Raw genomic sequence first — 24,980 nt, forward strand, 5'->3', positions numbered from 1 at the left:
GGCTGGCCTCCGACACGGTCGGCGGGTAATCCGTGTGTATGTGGTCGCCGCTGCTGGTCTCGCAGACGGATGTGGGTCTAATGAGCCTGGAAGGTCGGCGCTGGATGAAATTCGCCGGAGTCTGGAGCACTGAATAGTTGACCGATGTTCAGATCACGGACCGACCCGGTTGACGCATTCAGGTTGCCGTGATAAACTTGTCAACATGCTTTCGGTACATAATTCATCTGTTGAGCCGGACTCTTTCAGAGTTCTTCACGTAGTTGTGTCTGAGAAAGGCAAACTCGTGGAAAGGAAATGCTTATCCCGTGCGACACTTCGTTAGAGCGGGAGAAGCGGTCGCCTCATCTTTGATGCCATCGCATAGGCACGAATACGTTCCCGACCGAGCGCGGTGTCGGCACCTTTGGCGACAGCTAAGGCGATTGGAGCGGCACTTTGAACTGCGAGAGAAGCCGCGAACGGGACCTAGAGATGGACGGTGGTTCTGGTGATTCTGGTTCCGTCGTTCTGGTGATTGCGGAGATGGTAGCGGCGGCGATTGTGGACTGTGGAGGTTGATCAAAGGGAGAGGCCATTCTGTGATATTTGACCTCGATGAGACGCCCCCGCAGTAAGAGCTGTGAGTCTGAAGATAGCCTCAATCGTAATTGGCGGACATACCGATCAGCGATTGATGTCATTTGTGAGGTTAGTTCGTGAGCGGGCATGTGTTGAAACGATCGTAAGCAAAACTGTTCGTGTGGGTGATGATTTAAGTTTTGCATTTGGGGATAAGTTGGTGACGTTTGGCAATTATAGCATGCATCTTTACGATTACCGTTAGATTTGTAAACGTTTCCATGCGTTTATTGCATTTATAAAGTCATGTGTTGCCTGTCAATAACCTTGGAAGCTGTTACATAACACTCAGAATTTGTCATTCCTCTGCTGCCACAAACCACAAACGTCATTGGCATTCTGCCACCTTCGTGTTCCGTTGTTTCTCGCCTATTCCTTACCACCGGACCTTCGCCTCCCGCTCGCCCACACCGCGGAGTTGCCGGGGCTAGGCAGCCGCCGCTGCGGCGTTCAACCGTAGTTTTCCCGACGAGCGCTGAGCGCGGTCATGTGCGCCGAGGGACCCGCTCTTGCCGAGCCAGGAGCTCTAATGGCCTCACGATCAATGCCAGTGTCCGCTGCCTTTGAGCGCCGCTTATCGTCACACTTTTACGGCCCCGACGAGCATTTCGAAAATCAGCTGGTTCTCCGTTGTCGGGCGGCCTCTGGTCACTGGCCGTCTCGTGCGGATATGACGTCTTTGAAGCCGCCAATGTCAACTGGGCTATGGGCGCCAGCGTTGGTTGGCAAACTGATGACGCGCGAGTGTCGTCACTCTGTGCCGATTTGCGGTCACAGTAGCGGAATGTTGTCCAGAAATACCGGTGGGGTCCGCGCCAGCAGCGGATTAGGCGACCGCTCGCTGCTGCCGCGGACCCGGCCGGTAGAGGGTCCATTGGACATCGCACCCCGCGAGACATCATAGAGACATCATATGCCACGCCTCTAGGTCATTGCAATAGCTTAGTCTTTTTCTCGCTCTACTTATCACGTTTAAGTCATCTTACGCAACGCTGGATGAAAATACAGGATTGACCGATATGTCGTTTTCACTTGTCATGTTCACAAGAAAGCCGGAGAACAGACATGCACTTGGTCAATGCTTGCAGGTGTTGAAGACAGATTCTTCCCTCCTGATATTCCTATTTCATTTCTCTTCTCTGTGCCCCTCATCGTCAAGCACACTGGAACCCTCGTTCGGCTTCCATCACTTATGACAGCTCTTCGCTATTTTAGTGCTGCGTCTGCATTTCGTCTCGCTGCTGTATAATATGACGTGTCTACCGCCACCTTTCGCTGTCTCTACCGTATGTGTAATTTGATGTTACGTCCCTCTTCCGCCGTGACCCTGTCTTGTTATGTCTCCGCCTCGAGCTTGACGTCACCCTCTTTGCCTTATTTATGTTTCACCTTTAAGCTCTACTTTGACCCTAACATTTGCTTATTGTCTTGCCAGGTGCCGCAACACGCAGTCGGTGTTTGACAAGTGCGTACAGGACAACATGGGAATGGAAAGGCCCTACTATGGCTACTTCTGCGCGCCCAAGGTCATCCGAACCAACAGGTCAGAGCACCGGGTCGCTGGGGTCTTATTGGTCACTTATAGAGAGCCTGGGGCCAGCGGGATATCCATCAACCAAGTGATAAGGGATTTGGGTCATTGGGGTGATCTTTGTCGACAGGTGGATACTATTTGGATGTCTGAACTTTAAAGCATCAGATGACATACTATGGCTTCTGAGGTCCTCTTTGAGTTCAAGGGTCGCGTGTTTTGTCTGAACCAATAAGTCAAAGTTCGTAATGTTGAGACGACAGTAACCCAGGGGTCACGGGGCAAAAGTCGCGACCAATTGAGGTCACCCGAACCAACAGGTCGCGGGGCACGAGGACCACCTGGGCTGGGGATGTCACAGCTAACCCGCGTGTGACACTCGCGACCAACATTCGTTACCTGTGAGAGAGGGGCGCGGTTTTACGAGGCCACCCAGGTGGTGTGAGAGGTGACACGACTTTTAGGGCTTTCGAACGGCTAGGTGGCTGGTTAATAGCTGATGAAGAAATGAAAGGCTTGTGGTGCTGTCGGGTCATATTTGAAAAAAAAAAATTATTTTCAAATCTTATCCTGTCATTTTTCTCTTTTTGTGACCGCGGGCATCGTCCATCGGCACCAATACACTATTAACACAAGCGTTGTTTTTATGTTCGAACAGTTTAATTATTCGAGCAGTTTTACAGTGCCAATACCTTAACTCAAAATCCCAAGGCGCTGCTCTGGGGCTCGCGTTTCCCTGAATATCTCCCGGATACAGCATGTCTCTCACAGCAGAGCGGCGCGACCTGTGGGCTGTTACACCTTGACCAGGTGCCGTCCAACATCCCCGCAGCATTGCTGACGCACTGGATGACATCTGGGGACAGGATTTCCCTAGGTCGGCCCGCGGACGGCGCACTTTTGCTCTGGGGTGCGGTGGAGTACTAACCTCATCTGTCGCAGCGCTGGGACGTTCCTCTTGTGCTCAGCGCTGACAACTGACCGACCAGTGGCGAAATTAATGACGTCACTGGCCCGTTATGAATGCCTCAAAGCTCCGGTGGCGGCGTGATTTGTGATCCGGCCTCGCGCGGATGTGATATGTTGTGACTTTCCGCGGCAGGCTGGGCCGGCGGCTGAGAAGCCGACTGTGATGTGCTCTCAGGCCGCGCTCTCGACAGGCTTGGCGCAGCGATCCGCCGCTCAGTCCCCGATACCGTGCCGCTAAATTCTCAGCCGTCAGTCACCACCGCTGCTCTCCATTCCTAACCTGCGCCGCCCGCCGCCCGGTGCAGTGGAGGCGGAGGGCCTCACCCGGGCTGCCCTGTGCTCTGCAGCGGCGGGGCGGCCCAGCGGTGCCGAGCGGGCCGGTCTGATACTGGAGCGGCCGGGGAGGGGACGGGGAGGCCGCCGCCGCGCCGTCTGCCCCGCCGGCCCGCTCGGGTCGCTCGGGTGCACGGTGCCAGTAGCCGGACGGCGTACCCTAGATGGGAGCCTGCGGAGCGGGGCAGAGTGGGCGCGAGGGGACGGGAACTGAGATACAGAGAGATTGAGAGATTGAGGGATGGCAAGGGGCAGGGTAAATGTGAGAGCAAGATACGACTGAACGTAGATTCAAGTCAGGGATGGCCCCAAGCTAGTTGAAATAAGAATTGCCAAATGAGGAGTCTGGCCAAAATTGCCGAGAGAAGCACTGAGCTCAGTCTCGCCACATTCGGCCTCGACTCAGCTCGCTAAAACCGATGAGCCGTGCCGGAGGCGAGAGCTGATGTCCAGTCGGTGACCTGGCGGCGAGCTTCTAAAGCTCGCCGGCCCTCAACCGGCGGCGACAGACGACATTGACGGCGTGCCAAATTTACTCCGGCGGCGGCGCCGTGTGGGAATGAGCGGCGGCGTGACAGGGCCCGATTGGTGACGACCGCAGACCCGCCACTGTCCCCGCGGCGCCGCTGTTGTGCCGACCGCCGAGCGCCCATGTCGCGCTAATGACGGCGGCGACATCCGCCAGTGTGTGACTGCACACCGCTCGCGTGGCCCATCATGGCACATTGCAGTGTGACAATGGCGACGGCCGACATCCGTCTGGCCGTTCGCAGGTTTACAGTCACTTTGCGGCGCGTCGCCGGTGGCCTTTGTTGCTTTGTGTGTGTGACCGGAATGATTAGTCTGGAAAGTTGACCATTCACGTGCTGTTTGCGGCAGGCCGCGTCCGGCGCCGGAGCCGCCACTCGAGTTCCCCAACACGCCGGACGAGCTGCCGGACACGATGCCCAGGAAGCCGGCCCCCTACAGCCAGGGCGGCGGACGTCAGTTCTTCTAGTGCGTGTGTACGGCCTGCGTAGTGGGACGATGATGGCAGCGGCGGCGGCGGCGGCGGTGGTGGCAGCGCGGCGTACCGGCCGGCGCGTCAGGTGTCATAGAGGGAGCTACTGCCGCCGTGTGCCGTCGAATGACTTGTTCGTATAAATATACATACTGTGTGAGGTAATCGGGCGTGTTTATGTGTTGGTTCAGACGCTATGACGTGATAGGCAGCACGCTACGAGTTTGTGTTTGGGTGGGGTATTCCGGTGGCTGGTTTTGGCACTGGTATCGATTGAACTCTGTCGCTCCCGCAGCATACATTTATTAACAACTGGTGCTCTCAACTATCAGGCTTACGTCATGCCTCTTGGACTGTGAGTGTATGATCTCACGCGTAGGATGGCATTGTTGCCAATTTATCTTGCTTGTGAGACGTATGACGTCAATGCATCCTATGACGCCACACTTCGGCGGAGATTTCTGCCAATATATCTATTATCTTGTCAATCCATCGCCGACTTAAAGCCGCTTTTACTTCTAAATTGGGAAAGTTGCCAAATTGTCCGCGAAGGAAATGGACGATATCAATCACTACAGCGATTTTCTTTGACTTGGCTTCATCTGAGCTAAAATTGGACGCTGGAAAAGCGCAGTAATGAATTTGTTGGGAAAGAGCCGTTTCTATCTGCAGCTCAAGTCTGGTTATACCCATGGTGGATATCGGCTTATATCCACCGCATCCACCCACGGCGCCAGCCCCAGGTGGTGCTTCTTCATCTAAATGGAGATCCGTCTCGTGTCTGTGGGCGAAACCAGCAGCTTAGGACCGGGCGCTGGAGCAGCGGCCGGCCAGCCGCCCGGGCCGCGTCCAGGGCGATACGGCGTACCGGCCGAGTACTCTGTCAACCCGCTCCTGGCGCCGCCTCCGACTGCAGTGCCGCCATTATCGACACATGCAAAGATGGCATCGAGCGTAAACTGACCCTGGCCTACACGTTTCCACGTAGAACTTTCACGGTGCTTTCCGTGCCGACGATGGCGAGTACCGATAGGCGTCGGCGGTTTCAGTCAAACAGCCAGACGGTCACTGCGCTCCCCTGCCAACACGGTGCCAATCTCAGGGGAACATTATAGGGTGTGTCACTAGAAACAGATCAATTGCTTCCGCTGATTTTCCTTGTCCCTGTGTCTATGGAAGCCCATTGGTGCAGTTCTTTTTTCCATGCATCGAAAATTCGATCGGCGCCGGCTAAAAGAAGTTCGGGATTTATCGTGGCGCCCGGCGTTGCAGTCTCCATGTTTGGCGTAATGCGTTTGATGACACTAACACCAGCCGCGCGCGTCTTCGCCTGTTAGCGTTGACACTTGACAGACGCTGTTAATACGGATGTAAGCAATGCAAACGAGGCAGTATCCTCTTTTTAGACAACGGTTACACAGAAAAGATGCATCTTTGCCATTCAATAGCAAACTGAATTCAACTGAATTAGCATTTGCCTACCTTGTATGGTTCAGGGGACCGATTTTCTTCCAGGCCTCCTTTGAGGAGATGTTGCCCGTCCGCGCGGCTCTGGTGAGCTGATACAGCAGGAGTTGGTCGCTGCTGTGGTCGGCGATGATGTCCGGCAGATCCAGCTCTGGGCCTCTCACCAGTCACCGGTCGGAACTTCACGGGAGAAAGAGGGTGCACGGAGCAGCCAGCTGCCTTACCCAACGGCCCCGTGAATGATCCGGGTCCACTGGTTTTGCCGTCCAAGTTCTGGAACACTTCCCTGAGTACAAGCTCATTCGAGTGCAGCTGGCAAGCAAACCAATGGACCGTTTTCTCTTGAATAAGCTCCAAAAGTCGGCATATTCCTCCAGATCTGCCCGTATTGACAGCCGCGCCATCGCAGCCTATTAGCCAGAGTGGCAGCGTTTATCAGCTCATTGGCTTGATCAATGGCTTTACCCGAAATTGGCGTAAAGTTGGAGAGATATTCGTTTCCTGGTTCTGCTACCTTAGCCACATGTTCCTCAGCTGCCGTGTCGCCGCCTCGGCCCGTGCTAGTTTGATCATGCCTTCCATCAAAGTACATGGCCTTGAGCTCAGCGTCGCTGTGTTGTTGGTCCCGCGCGGCCACTGTACTTGGTCTCATCCGGCATCTTTCTCTCTATACTTTTTCGGGTCGACCAGCAATTCTGCTTTGCCGCTCGCTACGCGACCGATATCCATCTGAAAACCGTTGATGACGGCCGTCACAGCACGGTTGGATAAACCATACCTGTCAGTCAGCTGCCAGTGCAGTGTTTGTCATATCATCATCGTTTGAGTCTTTGATGCATTTCTTCATCTCAAATCATCTTCAGTGCATCACTTGTGACGTCTTCATTGCTGTCGTTGGTGTCGGTCGTTGCCGACGAGTCTACCTGGCCTGTCTCGTCGATATTGACGCCGTTGGAATAGGTACGGAGGTGGGAAGGACCAGCTTGACCCACGTCGCCCCTCCTCTCGTTCCGCTCCCGTCTCATTCTAAGGCTCGCAGTCTTACGCCGTTTCCTTGTCTCCTCGTAGTCCACACCACCCAGTCTCATCTTCCGAACTCCTCTCTGGTCTCGAAGGAATGCTATTTCCGCTGGCGGTACCCGGTTTGAAAGTGGAGAGGTACAGCTTCGCCGATCTTTACAGCGGCAGCGGGCGATGTCAAAAAGCTTACGAAACAGACTCGCTTCAGAAAGACTTTGTTTCGCTTGTCCCTCCTGCATTCTTTTGGGCACCTTATTCGATCGGCGAAATCTTTCGTAGATTTGCTTTACCTTCCGAACCACATTGTGCATTTGTATCGTTGGTATGCCCTCACTCGACCACATTGCAACCACAGCTTCCGCTGCTTCACGTAAACATGCAGTGACTGTCCGCTCACTTTTTCTATCCCCTGCCAAGGCCCAAGAGTCTCACATAGTTGTAGGCAGCTGATTTACCTACCGGCAACACACTGGGAGACCCGATAACAAAATGTTTCGCTTTGCTTCGCAACGGCATCACTGCGGCACGGATAGTCCGATTCGATTGCGCCACACGCATTTCTGCTCACGCCGCAGCTGAAACCAGACTGACCCACGTTCTTCACAAGCTCGTGTGCCTCGGGGAGACAGCACATGACTCAAAAGCCGACACATTGTGTTGCCGACGGAGAAAGATACCCGAGACCCCGCTCACGTTGCCCTCTGTCCATCCGTGCTCTCATTCTCTCTGCCCCACTCGTGATAGTCTTGCCAAGGCTGCAGCGTGATCCTATTATATGGATCATCTTAGGGTCCCTGAATGGCCCCAACACATTAAGATAGCAGTATGTTTCGTCCGACGTCCATTTAAACAAGAAATAGCAATCGAATTTTAACCGTCAAACGGTGTTGGCCGCAACAGGCCGACGGCGAGTCATATGGCTGGTGTTATCGCTACGGTACGCATTGTGTTCAGTATGGAGACTTCAACGCCGGGCGCCATGGGAAATGTCGAAATTGATTGGGCCCGCGCCGCCTGAATTTTCGGTGCAGCGAAAAAAGAACGGTGCCAATGGGCTTCAATGAACCCAGGGACGAGGAATATCCGCGGAAGCGCTTGATCTGAGACAAAAATATTAGATATAACACACCCTAGGGAACAAGCTCCTACGAATGAAGCCAGGTTCGTAACTCGGCCGTCCGCCTTACGTATGAGTTCACGAGAGAAGGCCGACATATCAGTATCACTCAGCAAACACCAACTAAATGTACCCATGGATTATTTATTTATTTGCTACGGCTGCGGACCGTGGTGTATGAAATATGAGTTATGACCATCTTTCGGTCCGGCACGTTCTGGGGGGAAGGGGGTGTAGCTGGGGGAGGGGGGGGTGTTCTGAGGGGACTTGGAAGCTGAGCACTTGAAGTTTCTGGGTCTGCACTGTGCGTTGAAGCTTAAGCTTCTTCGAAAACTAGTTTTCCTGTTTTAACTTCAGTTTTCTCGGTAACGATTCTTTTATGCTCGATCCTTCTCGCTTTTTTTCATTCATTGCGGCCTCCGGATTTTAGGCATGCCCGCATTGAATAGGTGAAACACTTGTGAAACCATAAAAGGGAGCGATATGGTTTGGCTGTTGCTGCCTATCAATGCAAATAATCACCATTGTCACTAGCCCGTCCCCTCTCTCTCTCTCCCTCTCCCTCTCCCTCTCCCTCTCCCTCTCCCTCTCCCTCTCTCTCTCTCTCTCTCTCTCTCTCTCTCCCTCCCTCTAGCTCCCCCTCTCCCTCTCCCTCCCTCTCCCTCCCACTGCCCACCCAGACTCAGACACCACACCCGCACGCCGCAGCTCCTTTGGTAGTCTACGGCCGATGTTCCCCGCCTGATACCAACCCGATAGGCTGAGCACCCGTCTGCGCCGACGGAACAACCGAAGGCGCGACATGGCACGGCACGGGACGTCGGACACCGCCACCTTAGAAGGCCTCGCCGGACATGTGTGCCACCGCACCGCACCTGCAGTGCGCGCCGTGCGTTTCGTCACCCGACACCACCGCCTCTTTTCTTGACTCCCCGGTGGCCCTAGGGGTGACACCCGACTGACACAATCACCTTATCACGTCTCTGGGGACCGGTGTGCGTTACGTGACCGCCGCCGGGCGCGCCGTGACGCGATAGTGCGCCGACACTGTCGCCCTCGGAGGCGGCCATGTCGCTCTGGTGTCGGCCCGTGTCGCCCCGTGTCACCCCCGTGTCGGCCCCGTGTCGTTCGGTGGTGCTCGGAGTCGGGACGAGTCGCGGAAGCGGTGTCGTGACGCGTCACTCAGACGGACGCAGTCGTCGTGACGGAGGCCAGGGTCCGCTCCGAGGTCCGCTGGGACTTCCGCTAGGCCTGCTGGAAAGCCCACCTCCCGGTCCTGAGGAACTCTGAATATGGGTGTCCTGCCGGCCCGGCGGCCGCCCGCCGCGTTGTCTGCTGGTGTTGTCCCTTACGAGGGTTTCTAAGAAGACTCTGGTTCCGGTGGGACCACACTCCGTGCCCAAAGAAGTACCCAGTACGATCAAAAATGCAAGTTACAGGTGTATTTGATGGTAGGGTACTTTCCGGTGTCTGTCTCAGTCGCTGTTTTTGGGAGGATTAAAGCATTATCGCATGATGCGTGTTCCCTGATGTAACCACAATATCTTTTGTTATTAAATAGTGAATGTTTTGTATCGTTTAGGTCACGATGGCATGTTTGTCAAATGATGTAAAATCGTAATTCTTCTGAAGAGATCACTAGACTTGATAACCTTCGCCGTACCGGGGAGACGCTTTTCGCCTTACCTCCCAGGTTTTTGCGGCCGCTGCTTCTGTTACACCTTTGACCTTATCATATATTTTCCACACATGGGGGGCTTTATCCCTGTTCATTTAAGGTCAGGTCACCAGGTCATCTCAAGTGGCCCAACCTCGGCGAAAGAAATGTGCTCGCGCAAACCATTAGAGGGTCTCGAGTTTTTCTTTCGACAAGAACTTTGAATAAAAAAATGTTTGAGTGATGAGATTCGATGAGAACACCCTGCCGTTGTGTAATTCATCTCTTCAATACTGATGGACCGATTTGCCGATCGACCGATCCTTTTTTCTCTGAAAAATGTGCGTCACGCACATGAAATAAAAGTAGAGAATCCACAATTTGTCTAATCCGTTTGATGTGTTTTGAGTTTTTGACCACCAGCAAAATGATAGGTCATGTACCCATCAATTATCACATAATTCGGACCACACGCTTCATTTTGTGGTAGGTATTTAGTATAACATAACATACATTAGCCCTGAGGTGTTTGAACATCCCCTCTCCCGTCTAACTCCGCTCCTGGGCTAGGCAGCGACACGCGGTAAGCAATAAGCAGTAAGCACTCGAAAGAGTGTCAACAATAATGAAGGAAGTACCTGATCATTTTTTAGGCCAAATCAAAGGTCAGGTCAGCAAAGATCAAATTTTGCCTATTTCAGCATTGTTTGACAAATCGGCGCATAACTCGGGAGCCACTAGAGCTATAGCGCCTCGGAAGCTCTTTCTGAGTTAAGCTCTCAGATTTTACTTAAGATCAACGGTTTAGCCTCCAGAGGACAAAAACTCTTTAAAATTGCTCTTTTAACTGTACCTACACGTTTTCTGTAATAACTTTTGACTAAAGAAAAGACGACATTGTATTCGAGGGCATCGTGTTCCTCTCGTCAAAACGCGTCGAGTCAACTATAATTTTACCATAAAAGGTCATTTTGAAAATTTGACCTAAGGTCAAGGTCATGACCAGACCGGAAAGGGTCATGTTTGCATATCAGTCGATTCGTATCGTCTGAACACATCTAAGGTGGTTTAATCGCTTTATCAAGACTCCATCCAAAGTTATTACCTATAAAAAACCGCAGGAGAGCCTACATGACTTGAGATGACTTCAGGGACATGAAGAGGGTTCACGGGTGCAACTTTCCGATTAAGTATGACATGTTTACTTAAAGTCCGATGTTTGTGAGTGTTAAGTATGACGTTCGTAAAAAACAAAACATTTTAATTTTATCACATTGACTTACACAATGGAGAGGTCGTAAAATTGACTTGACCGTAGGTCGTTGATATCAAAATTCCGAGACAAATATTTTATACATAGTTAGGTACCTACTCCGGCTCTAATCAATCGCTGAAAGTTCCAAAGCGATCGTTCAGTCGGTGTAGGTATGGCGAGCATTGCCTACATAAAACTCTTTCTAATGTAAGGTTTTTGGTAAGAAATTTGACGTGACCTGGTGACTTGAACTTGGGTGACCTGGGTCTGAAATTTTCACAACCTGTCCAGAAGATATGCATAAACAGTCGTGCCAAAAACCACATGGGGTGTTCAAACACCCCCTCCCGCCGGCCCGGGATAAGGTTTCAGCAACTGCAATTTGTCCGAAGTATTCATAGGGTATGCATATTCGTAACACCAAGATAAATCATATCAAAGCTCAAGCCGTGGGAGTAGGTAAGTGAAACGATCAAGACCTACGTATCGTAAAACGCAGAACACATGCAAACACATTCACTGTTGCCAAGCTGCTCCGATAGCCTATGCCAACTGCAAGCGGATTGCATACCGTAGCGTGCCATGCCACCATTTGCCACGGAATACCCGGGATCACTCGCGATTAAGTGGTTGTTTAACCATTACGGCCTCTGCAGGGCTCGTCATTCGATAACGACCGCCATGAGGCTGCTGGTGGTCTTTTATATGGTATGTTTGTCGCTGACCTATATCAATTCTAACTGCCGCGGTTACAGTGTTGAATTGCTCCGTTCCCTGCATTCCCTCGGCCATGGGGCCGCCCGTTACACATGGCTCAGGAAACAGTTACCGTCGCTTTTTTATTTGGACGTTTAACAACCAATTAACGGAACGATTGACAAGTAATAAAAATCGGCATTGCCGCAAAACCGGAGGCTAAGTGACCTCAAGCCGCGAGCAATTAGCATAGCCTTGCTGTGTTGGAATGGCTCATTTTCGGTCCCGAACATGGGCTGTATCCGCCTCGGCATTCGGCGAATCGGCCGACGGCTGCTGGCTAATGGATCCGGGAGAGAGGGTCCGTAACGCCGCCAAAAACGTGGGAGACAAGTATGACAGCGATGGTATAGGAACGTTATTAGGACATGGTAATTTGTCTCATCCCTTCCACTTTACCTTTGCTAGAAATGCGTAATCAATGACGTTACGGGCATCATGTCAGTGTTTGTGTCAACGGGCTAAATTCCGCCCTTTTTTGTTGTTGAACCGAGATAAAGAGTAAAATATTGGGAGCTCTGAGATTCCATGGTCTGTGTTTTTTTTCCCTGAAACTCTAGGCTTAATTTTGTCGGACTGGGTATTTTTTCATGCATCGTGTAGGTAGGTATTCACCTAAAGGTTTGTGGGCGCCTCGTCTTTCTGAGCTGGCACCACATGTATTCACTGATAAATGATGGATTCCAGACGCATGAAGCACTGACCCATGTGTCACTGACCAGTGACCATGCACCGTAATTAGCGCATTCTCAGACCTCGTTTCTCGAATCACGTGACCATGTCTAAGCTCCGAGCCATGTGACGTCACACCAACGTGACGTGGCGGCACGGGTTATCCGGAACTGCGGAGGAGTTAGTCGCACTGATCGGTTACCATTCGCCAAGAGATCGTTTCCCGTCCGTCCAGAAACAAGACACTGTAAGTCAGGGCCATAGTTGAGAAAGCCGAAACCTTCGTCGTTTCTGTCGTCCGACAAGCATCTCACTCATATGGCTCGCCAACTGTGGTTTCCGTGACCCGAGAAACCCTCATTGGTCTGTCAATAGAGACAGTCAAGTCCGTTAAACGACTCCTTCTCGTCCACTAAGATGCGTTCGTCAAAACGGCCCTTTGGCCTGTCCGCGGTCCGTCAAAAAGCCAGTTAGCTGTCACCGTCAGTAGGCCCCACGTCACTTCTCGCTCCCAATACCGCTAAAAACGGCCGGCCATCTCTGGACTTTACCCGGCAGCTCGGAGTTTTGGATGTCCTACACGGCAGAGATCATTGTTACAGTGGTCGCCAACATGACACTATCCGCACATTCAGAGGCCACCCACGCGTGCCGAGTGGGTTTCCCGTGTGTTTCGGTTCGCCTAACGGAGCGCTGGCATATTCGTGTCAGCGAGCAAACATCGAAACAGGAGCACTCGGAACCACCTCAAAATGCTCGCCTGTGATTGTTTGCTTGTTTTCCGCAACGTGTTCCCGCGATAGCATTTTCCAGGCTGGATTCCTAGACACGTCTCGAATGTAGGACGGCTTCGTTTTGGCAGTCCAGCGGCTCGGAAAGCCCGTCGTAAAATTCGCATTAATTTCGACATGATCAAACACATCTATCCATTTAGAAAACAGCCTATCAGCACTACTTAGCTCCGTGTTACATGAGCTGCCGATGTCGTTCGCGGCCACTTATCCTGGCCATTGTGTCTTTCTGTAGACGTGTTTCGTCGAAGCCCTGTGAACAGCGAGTTTCCGTGTCTCTAGGACGCGTGGGCGGACACCCGTCTGAAATGGTGCGAACCGCATACAGAAACTTGTGCCTTATACATCTACTCAATTGATGTCTTCATGTCGTAGCGGCAGCATAAAAAAAACACAAGCAGACGTGGTATAGAAAAACATTTATTGACCTAGGTCAAACCGATGACGTCAGAGGTCAGGTCAAAGGTCCAATTTTCACCGTTTACAGGCATTTCAAGAAATGCGTTGTAAAATCGAGTAAAATGCATTTCATTGAAAATCATCGATGGGGAAATGTTCTTCAAACACATATTTTGCTATTTGAGGTCACTGATACCAGGTCAGGTCACAGAGGTCAGGTCACGGGGGGGGGGGGGGTCACAATATGAAAGTGTCGTGTGATACATGTTTTATGGTCCATTTTACATGACAAATGCGATTATGTGGGTCAGGCAGCCTTTGGGGCCAGCTTAGGTCACTTTTTGGTCAAGGTCAGGTCAGGTCAAATTAGGTCAAATTTCAAAATTGATATTTTTGCATAAAGTGGGTATCGAATCGATGCAACTCGTCACGGGGAGTTCAATGGTGGTCTTTGTTTTGCCGTAAGTGGTCTAGAATCGCTAAAATTGAGTTCAAAAATTAGACGTAATCATTTTTGAACAGTTTTTTTTTTCGCTATAACTTGGCCAAAAAACGAGATATCGATCTGAAATTTGGTATGTATATAGAAGAGCGCAGGGACTATCACATATGTTCCAGTTTTTTTGAAATTCGGACATTTTCTTGATTTTTTTTAGTTTTTTTTCAAAAAAAATCAATTTTTTGATTTTTTTTGGTCAAAAACCCACAAATTTGAAAATCCGAGATAGCAGTTTTGTAGCGCCGCTTTTTGTCTACTAGACTATATAAAGAACTTTGATATTGCTTGATAACTGTACATTTTGTGGGCGTTTCAAGATTGCATGTTTTTTGCTCATTTTTGCTCGAACATGACCTTAGTTTGACCTCAATAACTCCTGACCTAAGGCGACCTAAGACTTGAAATTTTGTGTGAAGGTGTCAAATTGATGCCCGGGAAGGTACTGAAAATTTGGCGGCGCTTCTTGCTATTTAGGAAAAAACCACAGGGGGCCAAAATGCCCCCCCCCCCCCCCAACGGGGCGAGGGTTAAACGATGATACTCTCTGATAATATGACAAAGCAGGCATATAATCAATTAGTGCAACCCTAGCTGAGAGCTACTAAGAGATACACTGAAAACTAAAATGATTCCGGGGGGGGGGGTGATATTAGGAGAATGGTCTAAAACGAAACCCCAATTATTCCCGTAATATACTTCAAATAGCACCTTTTTGGCCTTAGATACCCCCAATATCCCAACATTATTACCCTAATATGCCTGATGGATGGCTAAGTGGAATCAAAATGATTATCTGGTTATGCCTCCATTATTCTTACGAAATGCCTATAGTTCGTTTTTTTTTTTTTCAAAAGGACGCTGGCTCAAAGTTCATTATCGAAGCTCTCACGTGAGTTTTGGCAACTTCAGCGTCTGGCTAAGAATTTCCTGCCGAAAAAATGATCGATTTCAAATTGTGTTCGGTAAATACATGGAAATTGTGACTTCAAAAATGAGCATACTATGATGACGTCACTGGTGGCAGCTGGCACCCAATGTCCATACGAAAGCATTCATTGCCAACGAATTTTGGGAAAACTTCGTTTTTTGCTCTTACCGAGGCCCGAATCGAGTAAGCGGTTCTTTCCATGATAGTTATGCGTTGCATTGCAATGCAAGTTCCACAGCATGACGTCACCACTGTTCTCATGTCTAGTTCCAAAACGCAGGCATGGAATTTATCGGGAATAATTCACATGTTAAAATAAGGCGACGTTCGAGTTTCTCAGGTTCAGTTTTTGCTCGTTTTGCTCATAGAGATCTTATATACATAGAGATGACACGCCTATCATCATCATCATCATCATAGTTTATTAGGCACCAAAGTTGGCAAGAAAGTAAGAAAAAAAAGGCACACACAAAACATCACACAAAGCATGACAGTGGGTGAGCAGGGGCCACACATTGATGTCGCAGGCGACACTCACTCTCGCTCCGGGCATGTCAATAGCCGGAGCAGGCGGCGAGATACTTGGTCCCGGCGACTCATCAGGAAGGCAAGCGAGTCAGCTAGGCCATCGGGAGCCCGTTGGGGGTAGATACGGTCGCTGCACGGCCGCCCTGCTGCCACCCCGAGGAGTGCAGAAAGGTTGCAGTCACACATCTCATGAAGCTGTATCAGTAATGAGCCCACTAGCTCAGTCGGGCACATAGCCAGCTTGGTGATTCCTGACAGCAGCGCCTGCTGCAGCCGGTGCTCTGAGCGCATCGCATCTTTCAAAGTGCGGAAACACGCTGCCCGCAGCAGTTCATGTGCTGGTTGGATGTCGGCAGCAGCGAGAAGCGCCGAATGGTGGGCGGAGCGAGGCAGGCCAAGAACCACCTTGATGGAAGTCGCTTGAGCGGAACAGAGGATCGTCATGTCCCTTGCATTGAGCGGGGCGGCCACGCAGCCATATGTGAGCGCCGGTTGAATGATAGTCTTCCACAAGAAGCACTTGTCGGCTGGGCAGAGGCCGGACGTCAGCATACCAGCAGGCGCGAGACCGTACAGGCTGGCACGAGCTCGAGACGCGCGGTGCTGGACGTGTGGCGCCGCAGATAAACTCCCATCCAGTACGACACCGAGGTGCTCGGACTGCTGGCGGGTGGAGAGCTGCTGGCCCGACAGGCTCCATCTTGGCACTTCGGATAGAAGCTCGGCGCCGAAGACCATGCAGTGGCTTTTGGTGCGGACGGGCTCCGGGTGGACGAACTCCAGCCTCCAGGTCTTCGCAAAGTCATCAACCACATCTAGTAGAGTGCTGAGGTTTCTGGCATTGGTGGACAGGAGTAGCAGATCATCGGCATAGCAGACAGCTGGCACGTGGTGACCATATAGGTCAGCACCGAGATCGCTTACGTCCAAGGCGGCTACGAGCGGGTGTAGGTAGGCGTTGGCTAGGATAGGCGAGAGAATAGCACCTTGCCTGGTGCCCCGGCGGATCCTGAATGAGTCGGATATGGCACCGTCAAAGGCAATGTGAGCCTGAAGTCGGCGGTACCAGGCAAGCATGAGCAGCCATGAGTTCGGACGAAGGTGTTGCGCCAGACGGTGGAATAGCCCGTCATGCCAGATCTTATCAAAACACTTCCTGGCGTCCAAGTTTGCCGCGTAAACTGGCAGATCTCGTTGTCGGCACCACTGAATGGTCTCGAGGGCCAATATGGATGCTTCGCTGGTGCCTCGCTGTTTCACGAATCCCAGCTGAAGGTCGTGCGGACAGAAACTGGCCTCAAGTTCATCCAGCAACAGCATCTCCAGCAGCTTCGACGTGCACGATGTCAGGCTAATAGGCCGGTAGTTGTCCAGATTGTTTGGATCAAGCTGGGATTTCTTCAGAAGAGGCACTACCACGCTCTCTGCAAATGTGGCCGGCACATTGCACGAAGACAAACAGGCCGATAGAAGCTGGGCCAGTGCCGATAGCAGGGGAGGAGAACAGCCATAGATGAGGTGTTCCGCCGTCACGCCGTCCGCACCCGGTACCTTGCGCAGAGGGAGGCGGCGCAACAGGTCGGCAACTTGACTCACGGTGACCGTCCGAGTGGTGGCCAGAGTGGAATAGCGTCGCGCCCTTTCTTCGACTGCAGCAGCAATCTGAGCCTGCTCAGAGTCTAGCAGGGAGGGCTCGTCCGCGTGCACCGCCTCGAAATGTCTTCCGAACTCGCTGGCAGTGCGACCACCCCCAGGAGGGAGAGGGCCGCGCCGAGAGCGCTGAACCCGTCGCCAGAAGGCGTTGGTGTTCCCATTGCGCTTGAGTTGGTGCAACAGACGGGCCTCTTGCTGCACGGGGGCTAAGGCTGCTGTGCGGCGAGCTTTCCGGTACTCTCTTCTAGCTGACTGGTAGCAGGAGTAGACCGTCGAATGAAGAGGTCGACCACAGCTGGTCCAGACATGGAGCCAGAAGCGTACTCGGTCACGTGCAGCTGCTGTGGCAGGGGTCCACCATGGTTTTGGCCGGCGCCGCTGTTTAACACAGTCTGCCTCTCTAGCGGCGGCGAGCAGGCAGCGGGATATTGTTGAGTCCAGCGCATCGAGCGAGGTGCCACAACTAGGGAGTTGAGTCACGAGCATGCCGGTAAGAATATGCTTGTAGTCTTCTAATCTGTCGACGCGGTCCCAGCAAAGTAGATCGGAATCAGGCACAGGAGTGGCCCGAGAGATGGCGCGGTGCGTCGTCTCCGTTGGAGCTGCAGTTGCCACCAACAGCCGACAGACGAGCGGCTGGTGCGGGCTGAGGTTTTCTGGATGTGGAGGCAGAATCTGGCAGCCAGCTACGCGCGGTAGCAGGGAAAACGGTACAGCGATATGGTCGATGTGACTCTTGCAGTCGGCGCGTGCGTATGTGAAATTCACCTGCTGGGGGAATAGAAATTCTGCAGCCACAAGTTCGTACTGGTCGAGCAGCTGCTGCATGGCGACACTGTGCCGAGTGAACCCTCGAAGTCGTTGCCACAGAGGCGGACGTGAAGTTGCTGGGAGACGCGGTAGTGCACAGTTGAAGTCACCGGCTACAACCACCGGAGCAGAGGGACGCAGCGCCATGATTAGAGCGTCCAGCTTGGCAATAACACTGTCGTACTCCTCCGAGTTACCGGCTTGCCCGTCCCAGTACGGCATGTAGCAGCCAATGACGGTCAGCACCGGGCGTCCATCCATCAGCACCGTTACACCGCACAGGCGGGGGTCGTCACAGCTGCAGGATTTGAAGGTCAGTCCGGGTCGGCGGCGACATACGAGAGCAAGGCCTCCGCGTCTTCTGCCCTCACCCACGCCGGGAGGCACCTCCATTGCGAATGACTGGAACACCAGTAGTTCACTGTGTCCAGCAGAAGTGAAAATTCTTGGTGCGTAAACCTCCTCCGCTCGAGACAGCCAGCTTTCTGACAATACTAATATATCGCAGAGTGGCAGAACATATTCATCGATATATTTGAACGCTGACAGCAGACCCTCGCAGTTGTAGGCACCGATGGCGATGGTCGCGTTTTCGGGCAGTTCGCGATTAGCGACGCCGCGGCTGGGGTACCGTGCCGCCGAGCCGTGGCCAGCTGTTGTCGTCTCTGGAGTCCCAGGAGGCAGGTGCGCTGCCAACGTTTCGATGCCGCGTACGGGCATGGCCACGCGCATAGGTCCACTCGCCGTGCTCGTGAGAGTAGCCTGTAGTGGGCGCTGCGTCCCACTGAGTGCGGTTAGCGGCGGGCTGCTCGGTGGGTTGGTGCGGACCTGGATGACTGGACTGGTGCGTCGCGGCTGTGTAGTGGCTGGCTTGGACAGGAGTGGCAGGGACTCGAAATCTCCTTCGTCGCCGTCCGTTGTTATCGGCTTTAGGACGCACGCTGAGTCCCGTCGGCCATCGCGCAGAGTTCATGACGGCATCCGATCGAGACTCGGCGGTCTCGAACATGAAGGCCGCTCCTGGAGCCGACGGGCCGTCTGCAGGCAGACGGCGGAAACTGTATACGTCTCCAGCCACCGACTGTACTAGGCCACGCACGGAGCTATCAGACGCGTCGGGGCGAAAACCCCAAACAATGAACTTTTTCTTTGCCGGCTGCTGGGTCACTCCTGGGGATAAGACCGAGTCAGAGGCCGCCCCAGCGCCCGTCACAGCGGCGAGTTCAGCTGGGCGCTGATTATCCGACCTTGGCGCGTTCAGCTGCCGGCTCGCGGTGGAGCCGTGGGTAACTGTTGGCGGAGGCGGAAGGTGTGCTGGTGGGTACTGCGCCCGTCGTGTATCTGTCGCTGGCAGAACCCCAAAATCCCGTCTGGCAAAGCGCTCGTCCCCGCCCAATTCATCGTCATTTTCAGAATCAGAGTCGCCAGCTCGCCAGTGGATTCTGTCTGCGATGGCTTTACCGAGGGCAACGAGGTCAATGGCAGCGGCGATATCCTGGGCGGCCGGCGGGCTCGCCTGGCTCACCTGGGCGTCCGGTGGGCTCACCTGGGCGGTCGGTGGGCTCACCTGGGCGGTCAGTGGGCTCGCCTGGGTCGCCTGGGCGGCCGGTGGGCTCGCCTGGGTCACCTGGGCGGCCGATGGGCTCGCCTGACTGCTCACCTGGGCGGCCGGCGGGCTCGCATGGGACATCTGGGCGGCCGGCGGGCTCGCCTGGCTCACCTGGGCGGCCGGTGGGCTCGCCTGACTGCTCACCTGGGCGGCCGGCGGGCTCGCATGGGACATCTGGGCGGCCGGCGGGCTCGCCTGGCTCACCTGGGCGGCCGGCGGATTCGCCCGCTTTACGTGTGTATTGGTAACCAGATGGTTATATGTCTCTGACCGGTTCGATGACTGGTGGTCCAGCATATCGCGCAGTAGGTCCTCCAGCTGGTCAATCCTGGCGTCCCGATCAGCACACGCACGCTGCAGGTCGTACAGCTGCTCTTCAAGCCGCTGGACTTGGACTCGCTGGGCATCGGCGGCGGCAGCACGACGACGAAGGTCCTCAAGCTCTCTGTCCATTCGTAACTGCGAATCGATTACAGAACGCAGAGAAGCCTCCACGGTGGCTGCGTTAACCAGACCTGGCGGTGGTTCGGCGGCGGAACCCGGCGGCGGCAGCGGAGGCCGGCCACCGGGCTTCAAGACGGCAGAATCGACGCGGCGAGTGAGAAGGCGCTGCGCTGCAGAGTAACCGAGCTCCCAGCAGTCGTCGGCCAGGGCGGTGACGTTACCCGCCTGGCGGTTACGCAGCGGACGCCCAGCAGTGGCTGGGATCCCTGACGTAAGGGCGCCGTGAAGCTTACCGCGCAGAGCACGCAGATCACACTCTCCCAAGCTGGCTAGAAAACATCGCACTTCCGCAGGACTGTAGCGGCCGGAGAAGATTGTCTCGCTACGGACCAGCAACTCTATCTTCTCGGCGGAAGAGGCGTCAGCTGGAAACAGCTCCTCCAGTTGCATGTGTTGACTCGGAGCGACGGGTGGCTGCTCCCGCTCCGGGCTGCTGACCGCTGCAGCTGCCATCACCAGCTCCGAGCTGCTTACCGTTGTAGCTGCCACTTCCGGCTCCGGGCTGCTGGCCGCTGTAGCTGCCACCTCCGACAAAGTATCTGATGTGTCAGCGGTGTCGTCCATGTTAGCTTCCAGTGGCCTACAATATCTGTATCCGGCCGTGATATGCCCGACTGTAGAGTACCACGCTCAGCTTGCAGAATATTCGTATAATATATTTCAAGCGGTCAGATTGCACTTCGGTATGTTTTTTAAATCTTCAGGCTGAAGGACCGATTTATAATTGTAGTATCCCAATGTCGTGGTTGGCCACGTCACAACGTCACGTTTTTCGCTGAGAACGAAATCTGGGCTCGGAGGATCAGTTGTCCTCTGGCAGCGTGGCAAACATGACGCAAATTCAGATCAATCCATGGACTCACCCTCGACTCGGCCCCCGGTCAACAGACATGGTAGCCCAAATCTAGTCGGATATGAAAATTCTTCTAAATCCATAGACTTTAATGCTAAATTGACTATATTTGAGAGGGTTTTATGAAGATACATGACCAGATACAGAAAAAAGCGAGATGCTATCTTGTAGATTAAATCGTCGACTATCTGCGACTTTTGAAGTGTTTTTTAATCTGAGGTACGGAAATCGTGTTCCCAAGAGACTGAAAGTAGCCATGCTTTAGGTACATTAGACCCTATGGCAAAAATTCGGAATCTGACGAAATTGGCCATTTTTACGTCTGATTTATGAAAATTATAGACAGGATATATAAAAACCCGAGATGCTATCAGGTGGGAAATTTCATTGTCTACTACCGCTTTTTGAAGTGTTTTTCGATGTGAGACCGGCAAATCGTGTTCCCAAGAGACTGAAAGTAACCCTGTTCTACAGCAAGACAATGGCAGAATTCTAATATTTGATGGAAGATATCTTAGGTGATAATAACCTTACTACTAATTGCAATGCTTCATTGGAAAGGTCAACACTGCCACTATCATCGGTCTTTGTATTGCTATTTCACAGAACAACAAGAAATAACGTTTTGAAGCCTCTGAATATTGACTTACTTTTCATCGACGGGCTCGATCCCCATTACCACCAGCAATTTTCCGGGAAGTCAGGATTTTGCAGATATTTAAGCAGAATTGCAGAGTTGTGTTAATACTACGGCACATATACACATTTTAAGAAAACTGTTTTTTTTTCTTAGCATGAGTTAGGTCTCAAACAGCAACATGTCGATATAATGAGGAAAAATAAGTGCAAATGATCGCGCAAGAGAGTATCCTTAGCTCCCTAGCAACCACCTAGCAACGTAAGGCAAAATAGTAAACAACTTCTGTTGATATCAGGTACTCAGCCTTGGAAGCACACTAGAAGTTTACCATACTGGGCTTCATACTGAATTTTGCATACCAGAATGGATGTTTCCAACTAAAATTATTTTTTCGCGAAATTTATCTTTGTTGCCCTACTATTTTTCGTAAAACCGAGATATACAAACTTCATGATATCAAAAATAATATTGTGATAATAAAGAGCGCCATATAAAACAAGATAATTGCTGAGATCATGCCTACTAAACTTGGTCCTACCCCCTAATTCAATATACCCTGCCCTCGACTCACCTAGATCAAAAGACGCAATAATCTTGGCGAATTCAGAGAATCAAGTCATGAAATAGTTAACCACGTATAGAATAAGACTTGGCGCATCGACTGAGCGATGAAACGTCACGGAACTCGTGAAATGTGAAGAATACAAGATAACTATGCGCGGAGCCGCCGTCAAGCCGAACAAACGGCTCTGCGCCTGCGCAGAGCCCCCCCAAGTGCTATGTTAAAGCACTTGATTTCGTGGCGATTCAGTGGGTCTTTTTAAGCAAGGTTTTCTGGAGTGCCATGGCCCGTGACTTGCATTTTGTAAGGATTCGGTCAAGGAGATTGTGTTCACATTCGCTTATTTTTAAGTACAGCTTTTCTTCTTTTGTCTAGCTGTGACGCTTTCGAGCGTTATTATTGAAATGAAATTAGGCATGTTTTAACCTTATGCTCGTATCAGGTACTACATGTATCATTAACCCTCGCCGGCCGACGGGGGGGATGCCCCCCCGGGCCCCCCCATCATAGCGTTTTTCACGATAGCTCCGAACACGCCGGCGATAGAAAACTGAAACTTGGCATACCTGACCTTTGATCCAAGCCGCATCTTGTGACACCAACCGCATTTTCAGGTCAGGTCAGGTCACTGACCTCTGACGTCATAAGTGAACCTCTACACAGTCCTATTGTTCAAGCGCCGAGAACTATCTCAAACTGTCCCCAGCACATGGAATCGTGATTTCTGGCACGCCTTGCAAGGTCCGATGCTTCACTTTTGCATTTTTGACATTGCGTGGCGTCATTTATGGTCACTTGGGTCATTAGAGTTTTTGATCAATAACTCCCCATCAAATTGAGTTAGCGAGTCGGGAAAGCCACCAATAAACTCAGGAAGACCTGCCGATTCGAGTAATATGTAACATGACCTCTTTCAACCAACTTCGTGATCTGAGGGCGCTGACCTGCCCTTGACCCGAGGTCAATACCTCAAGTTGACCTCACCCGAACAAAAAGTATACCATTCGACGCGCATGAGCGAGGCGATCACGATGATGCCTAAATCGCGGCTCTCCGAACGTTTTTTTTTTTGCGAAGTTATGAAAAAGTGAACCCTTGCCCTTGGTCAGTTGACCTGACCTCAGAGGGCACCGGTTGACCTGAGACCTTAAAATCGGGTACCAGTCGCTGCGTCTTGTAACGGCGCACACGCTTGTTTTTTTCCGCGACGCTCTAGTTTCATCAGGGGCGAAACGGCCAGGGAAATCGTAACCAACCCCCCCCCCCCTCGGCCGGCGCGTATGTAGAAAACCAATAGGTCCGGCGAGGGTTAATGTATCATTGAATGGGAACATGCAAAATATGTATATTTGAGCTTGCACCGTGCTCAGAAAGGTTCAGAACAGCCGTTTTCACGACGGTTGACCGAAAGCGCCAAACTTGACTAAATCTCAAGAAAAATTACATGAACCTGACCCAAATGACCTTAGACCTCTGACCTTTTTTGGGGGGACCATGTCAGGGGGGCCATAAAACATGCACTACACAACCCTAGTAAAGTTGGTTCATGTGCTGACCCTTGGTGACCTGACCTGTGACCTGACATGGTATTATCAGTGACCTCTAATAGCAACATATGTATATACTAGGCAACGTATGCCCTATTGCTGATTTTCGACAAAATGCGTTTTACTCTCTGTTATAGCGCATTCCCTAGAAGACCTGTGAACGGCGAAACATTTTATCTTTGACCTGACCTGTGACGTCATCGGTGACCCCGAGGTCAATGAAATTGGAGTTCCGTCGACAAATTTGACAGGGCTATCGAACATCGTTTGAATGTTAGGGATCCGTCCAGTAGTTTCGGAGATACGGGAGGGGGCAAAAAATGCCCCCCCCCCGCGCGGAAGGTGGCCGGGAGGTCCACCGCCTGCCGGGTTGATGAGAGCTTGAATGAGAGAGAATGTTTTTAGGCAAGCTTTTAAGGAATTCAATAAAAAAAATGAAATCATGCTACAAATTTTATTGCTTACCTCAGGAATGAAATCAGCCAGGAAAGAACAGCAATATTTTTAACCATTAAAACGCCTTTTGGGGCGACCAACGGAGCGAGCGAGAGGGTGGGCCTTGGACAAGCGAAATTGCAAGGGACACCTCCAACTAACTTGTGCACTGCACCCTACTAACCGGTCCCTAGCGATGTGCCAAATTTGAGCGCAATCGGCCTAGCCGTTCTCGAGATCTGGAAGCGGCACCATGCACGTGCGCACGTGCGAAATGGGTCCCAACTGACTTTTGCACGGCACCCTACTAACTGGTCCCTAACCATGTACCAAATTTCAGCATAATCGGTTCAGCCGTTCTCGAGATCTGGAATCGACCCCTGCACGTGCGCACGTGCAGCAGCACCCCAACTGTGGCACATGGGTTGCCTAGTGGGTGCCTACCTACATACCAAGTTTCAGCGCAATCGACCAAGTAGTTACCAAGATATTGCAACAATTACAAAACTGACACCTCTTCGTTTTGCACGTGGCACGTGCATAAGTGGTCACCCACATGCATCGAGAATAGTCCAATACTTGGTAGAAGGAATGAAGCTACCCTACACAAATTATCGCGTGTAAATCGGTCAAGTGGTTGCTGAGATATAAGCCTCGCAAAAGCGTAACCACGGCCGGCCGGCCGCTCATACTAAGAAATTTCCGTTAATCTACGAAAGACTACGCTCACTTCGCTCGCTCCGTAATTATTTCTTCAGACTAACAATGCCTCAGCCATATTGGCACGCTACTGGCTGAAAATAAGTTGCTTAAAAAGACCCACT

The 24,980-nt window shown here is 52.0% G+C and overlaps 1 protein-coding gene across 1 annotated transcript in view; it reads left to right on the forward strand.

Moving 5' to 3' along the window:
• LOC122388643 (NADH dehydrogenase [ubiquinone] 1 alpha subcomplex subunit 8-like) overlaps positions 1-4,619 on the forward strand; it is a 91,156-nt gene extending 86,537 nt beyond the window's left edge. Inside the window, exons 3-4 of the mRNA XM_043379871.1 lie at positions 2,057-2,164; positions 4,334-4,619. Of these exons, the coding sequence (XP_043235806.1) occupies positions 2,057-2,164; positions 4,334-4,451 (226 nt within the window). The 3' untranslated portion in view covers positions 4,452-4,619. The remainder of the gene's footprint in view (positions 1-2,056; positions 2,165-4,333) is intronic.
• Positions 4,620-24,980: the final 20,361 nt, after the last annotated feature.

The sequence above is a fragment of the Amphibalanus amphitrite genome, unplaced genomic scaffold, assembly GCF_019059575.1.
Source record: "Amphibalanus amphitrite isolate SeventyFive unplaced genomic scaffold, NRLGWU_Aamphi_draft 000329F_arrow, whole genome shotgun sequence".
NCBI lineage: Eukaryota > Metazoa > Arthropoda > Thecostraca > Balanomorpha > Balanidae > Amphibalanus > Amphibalanus amphitrite.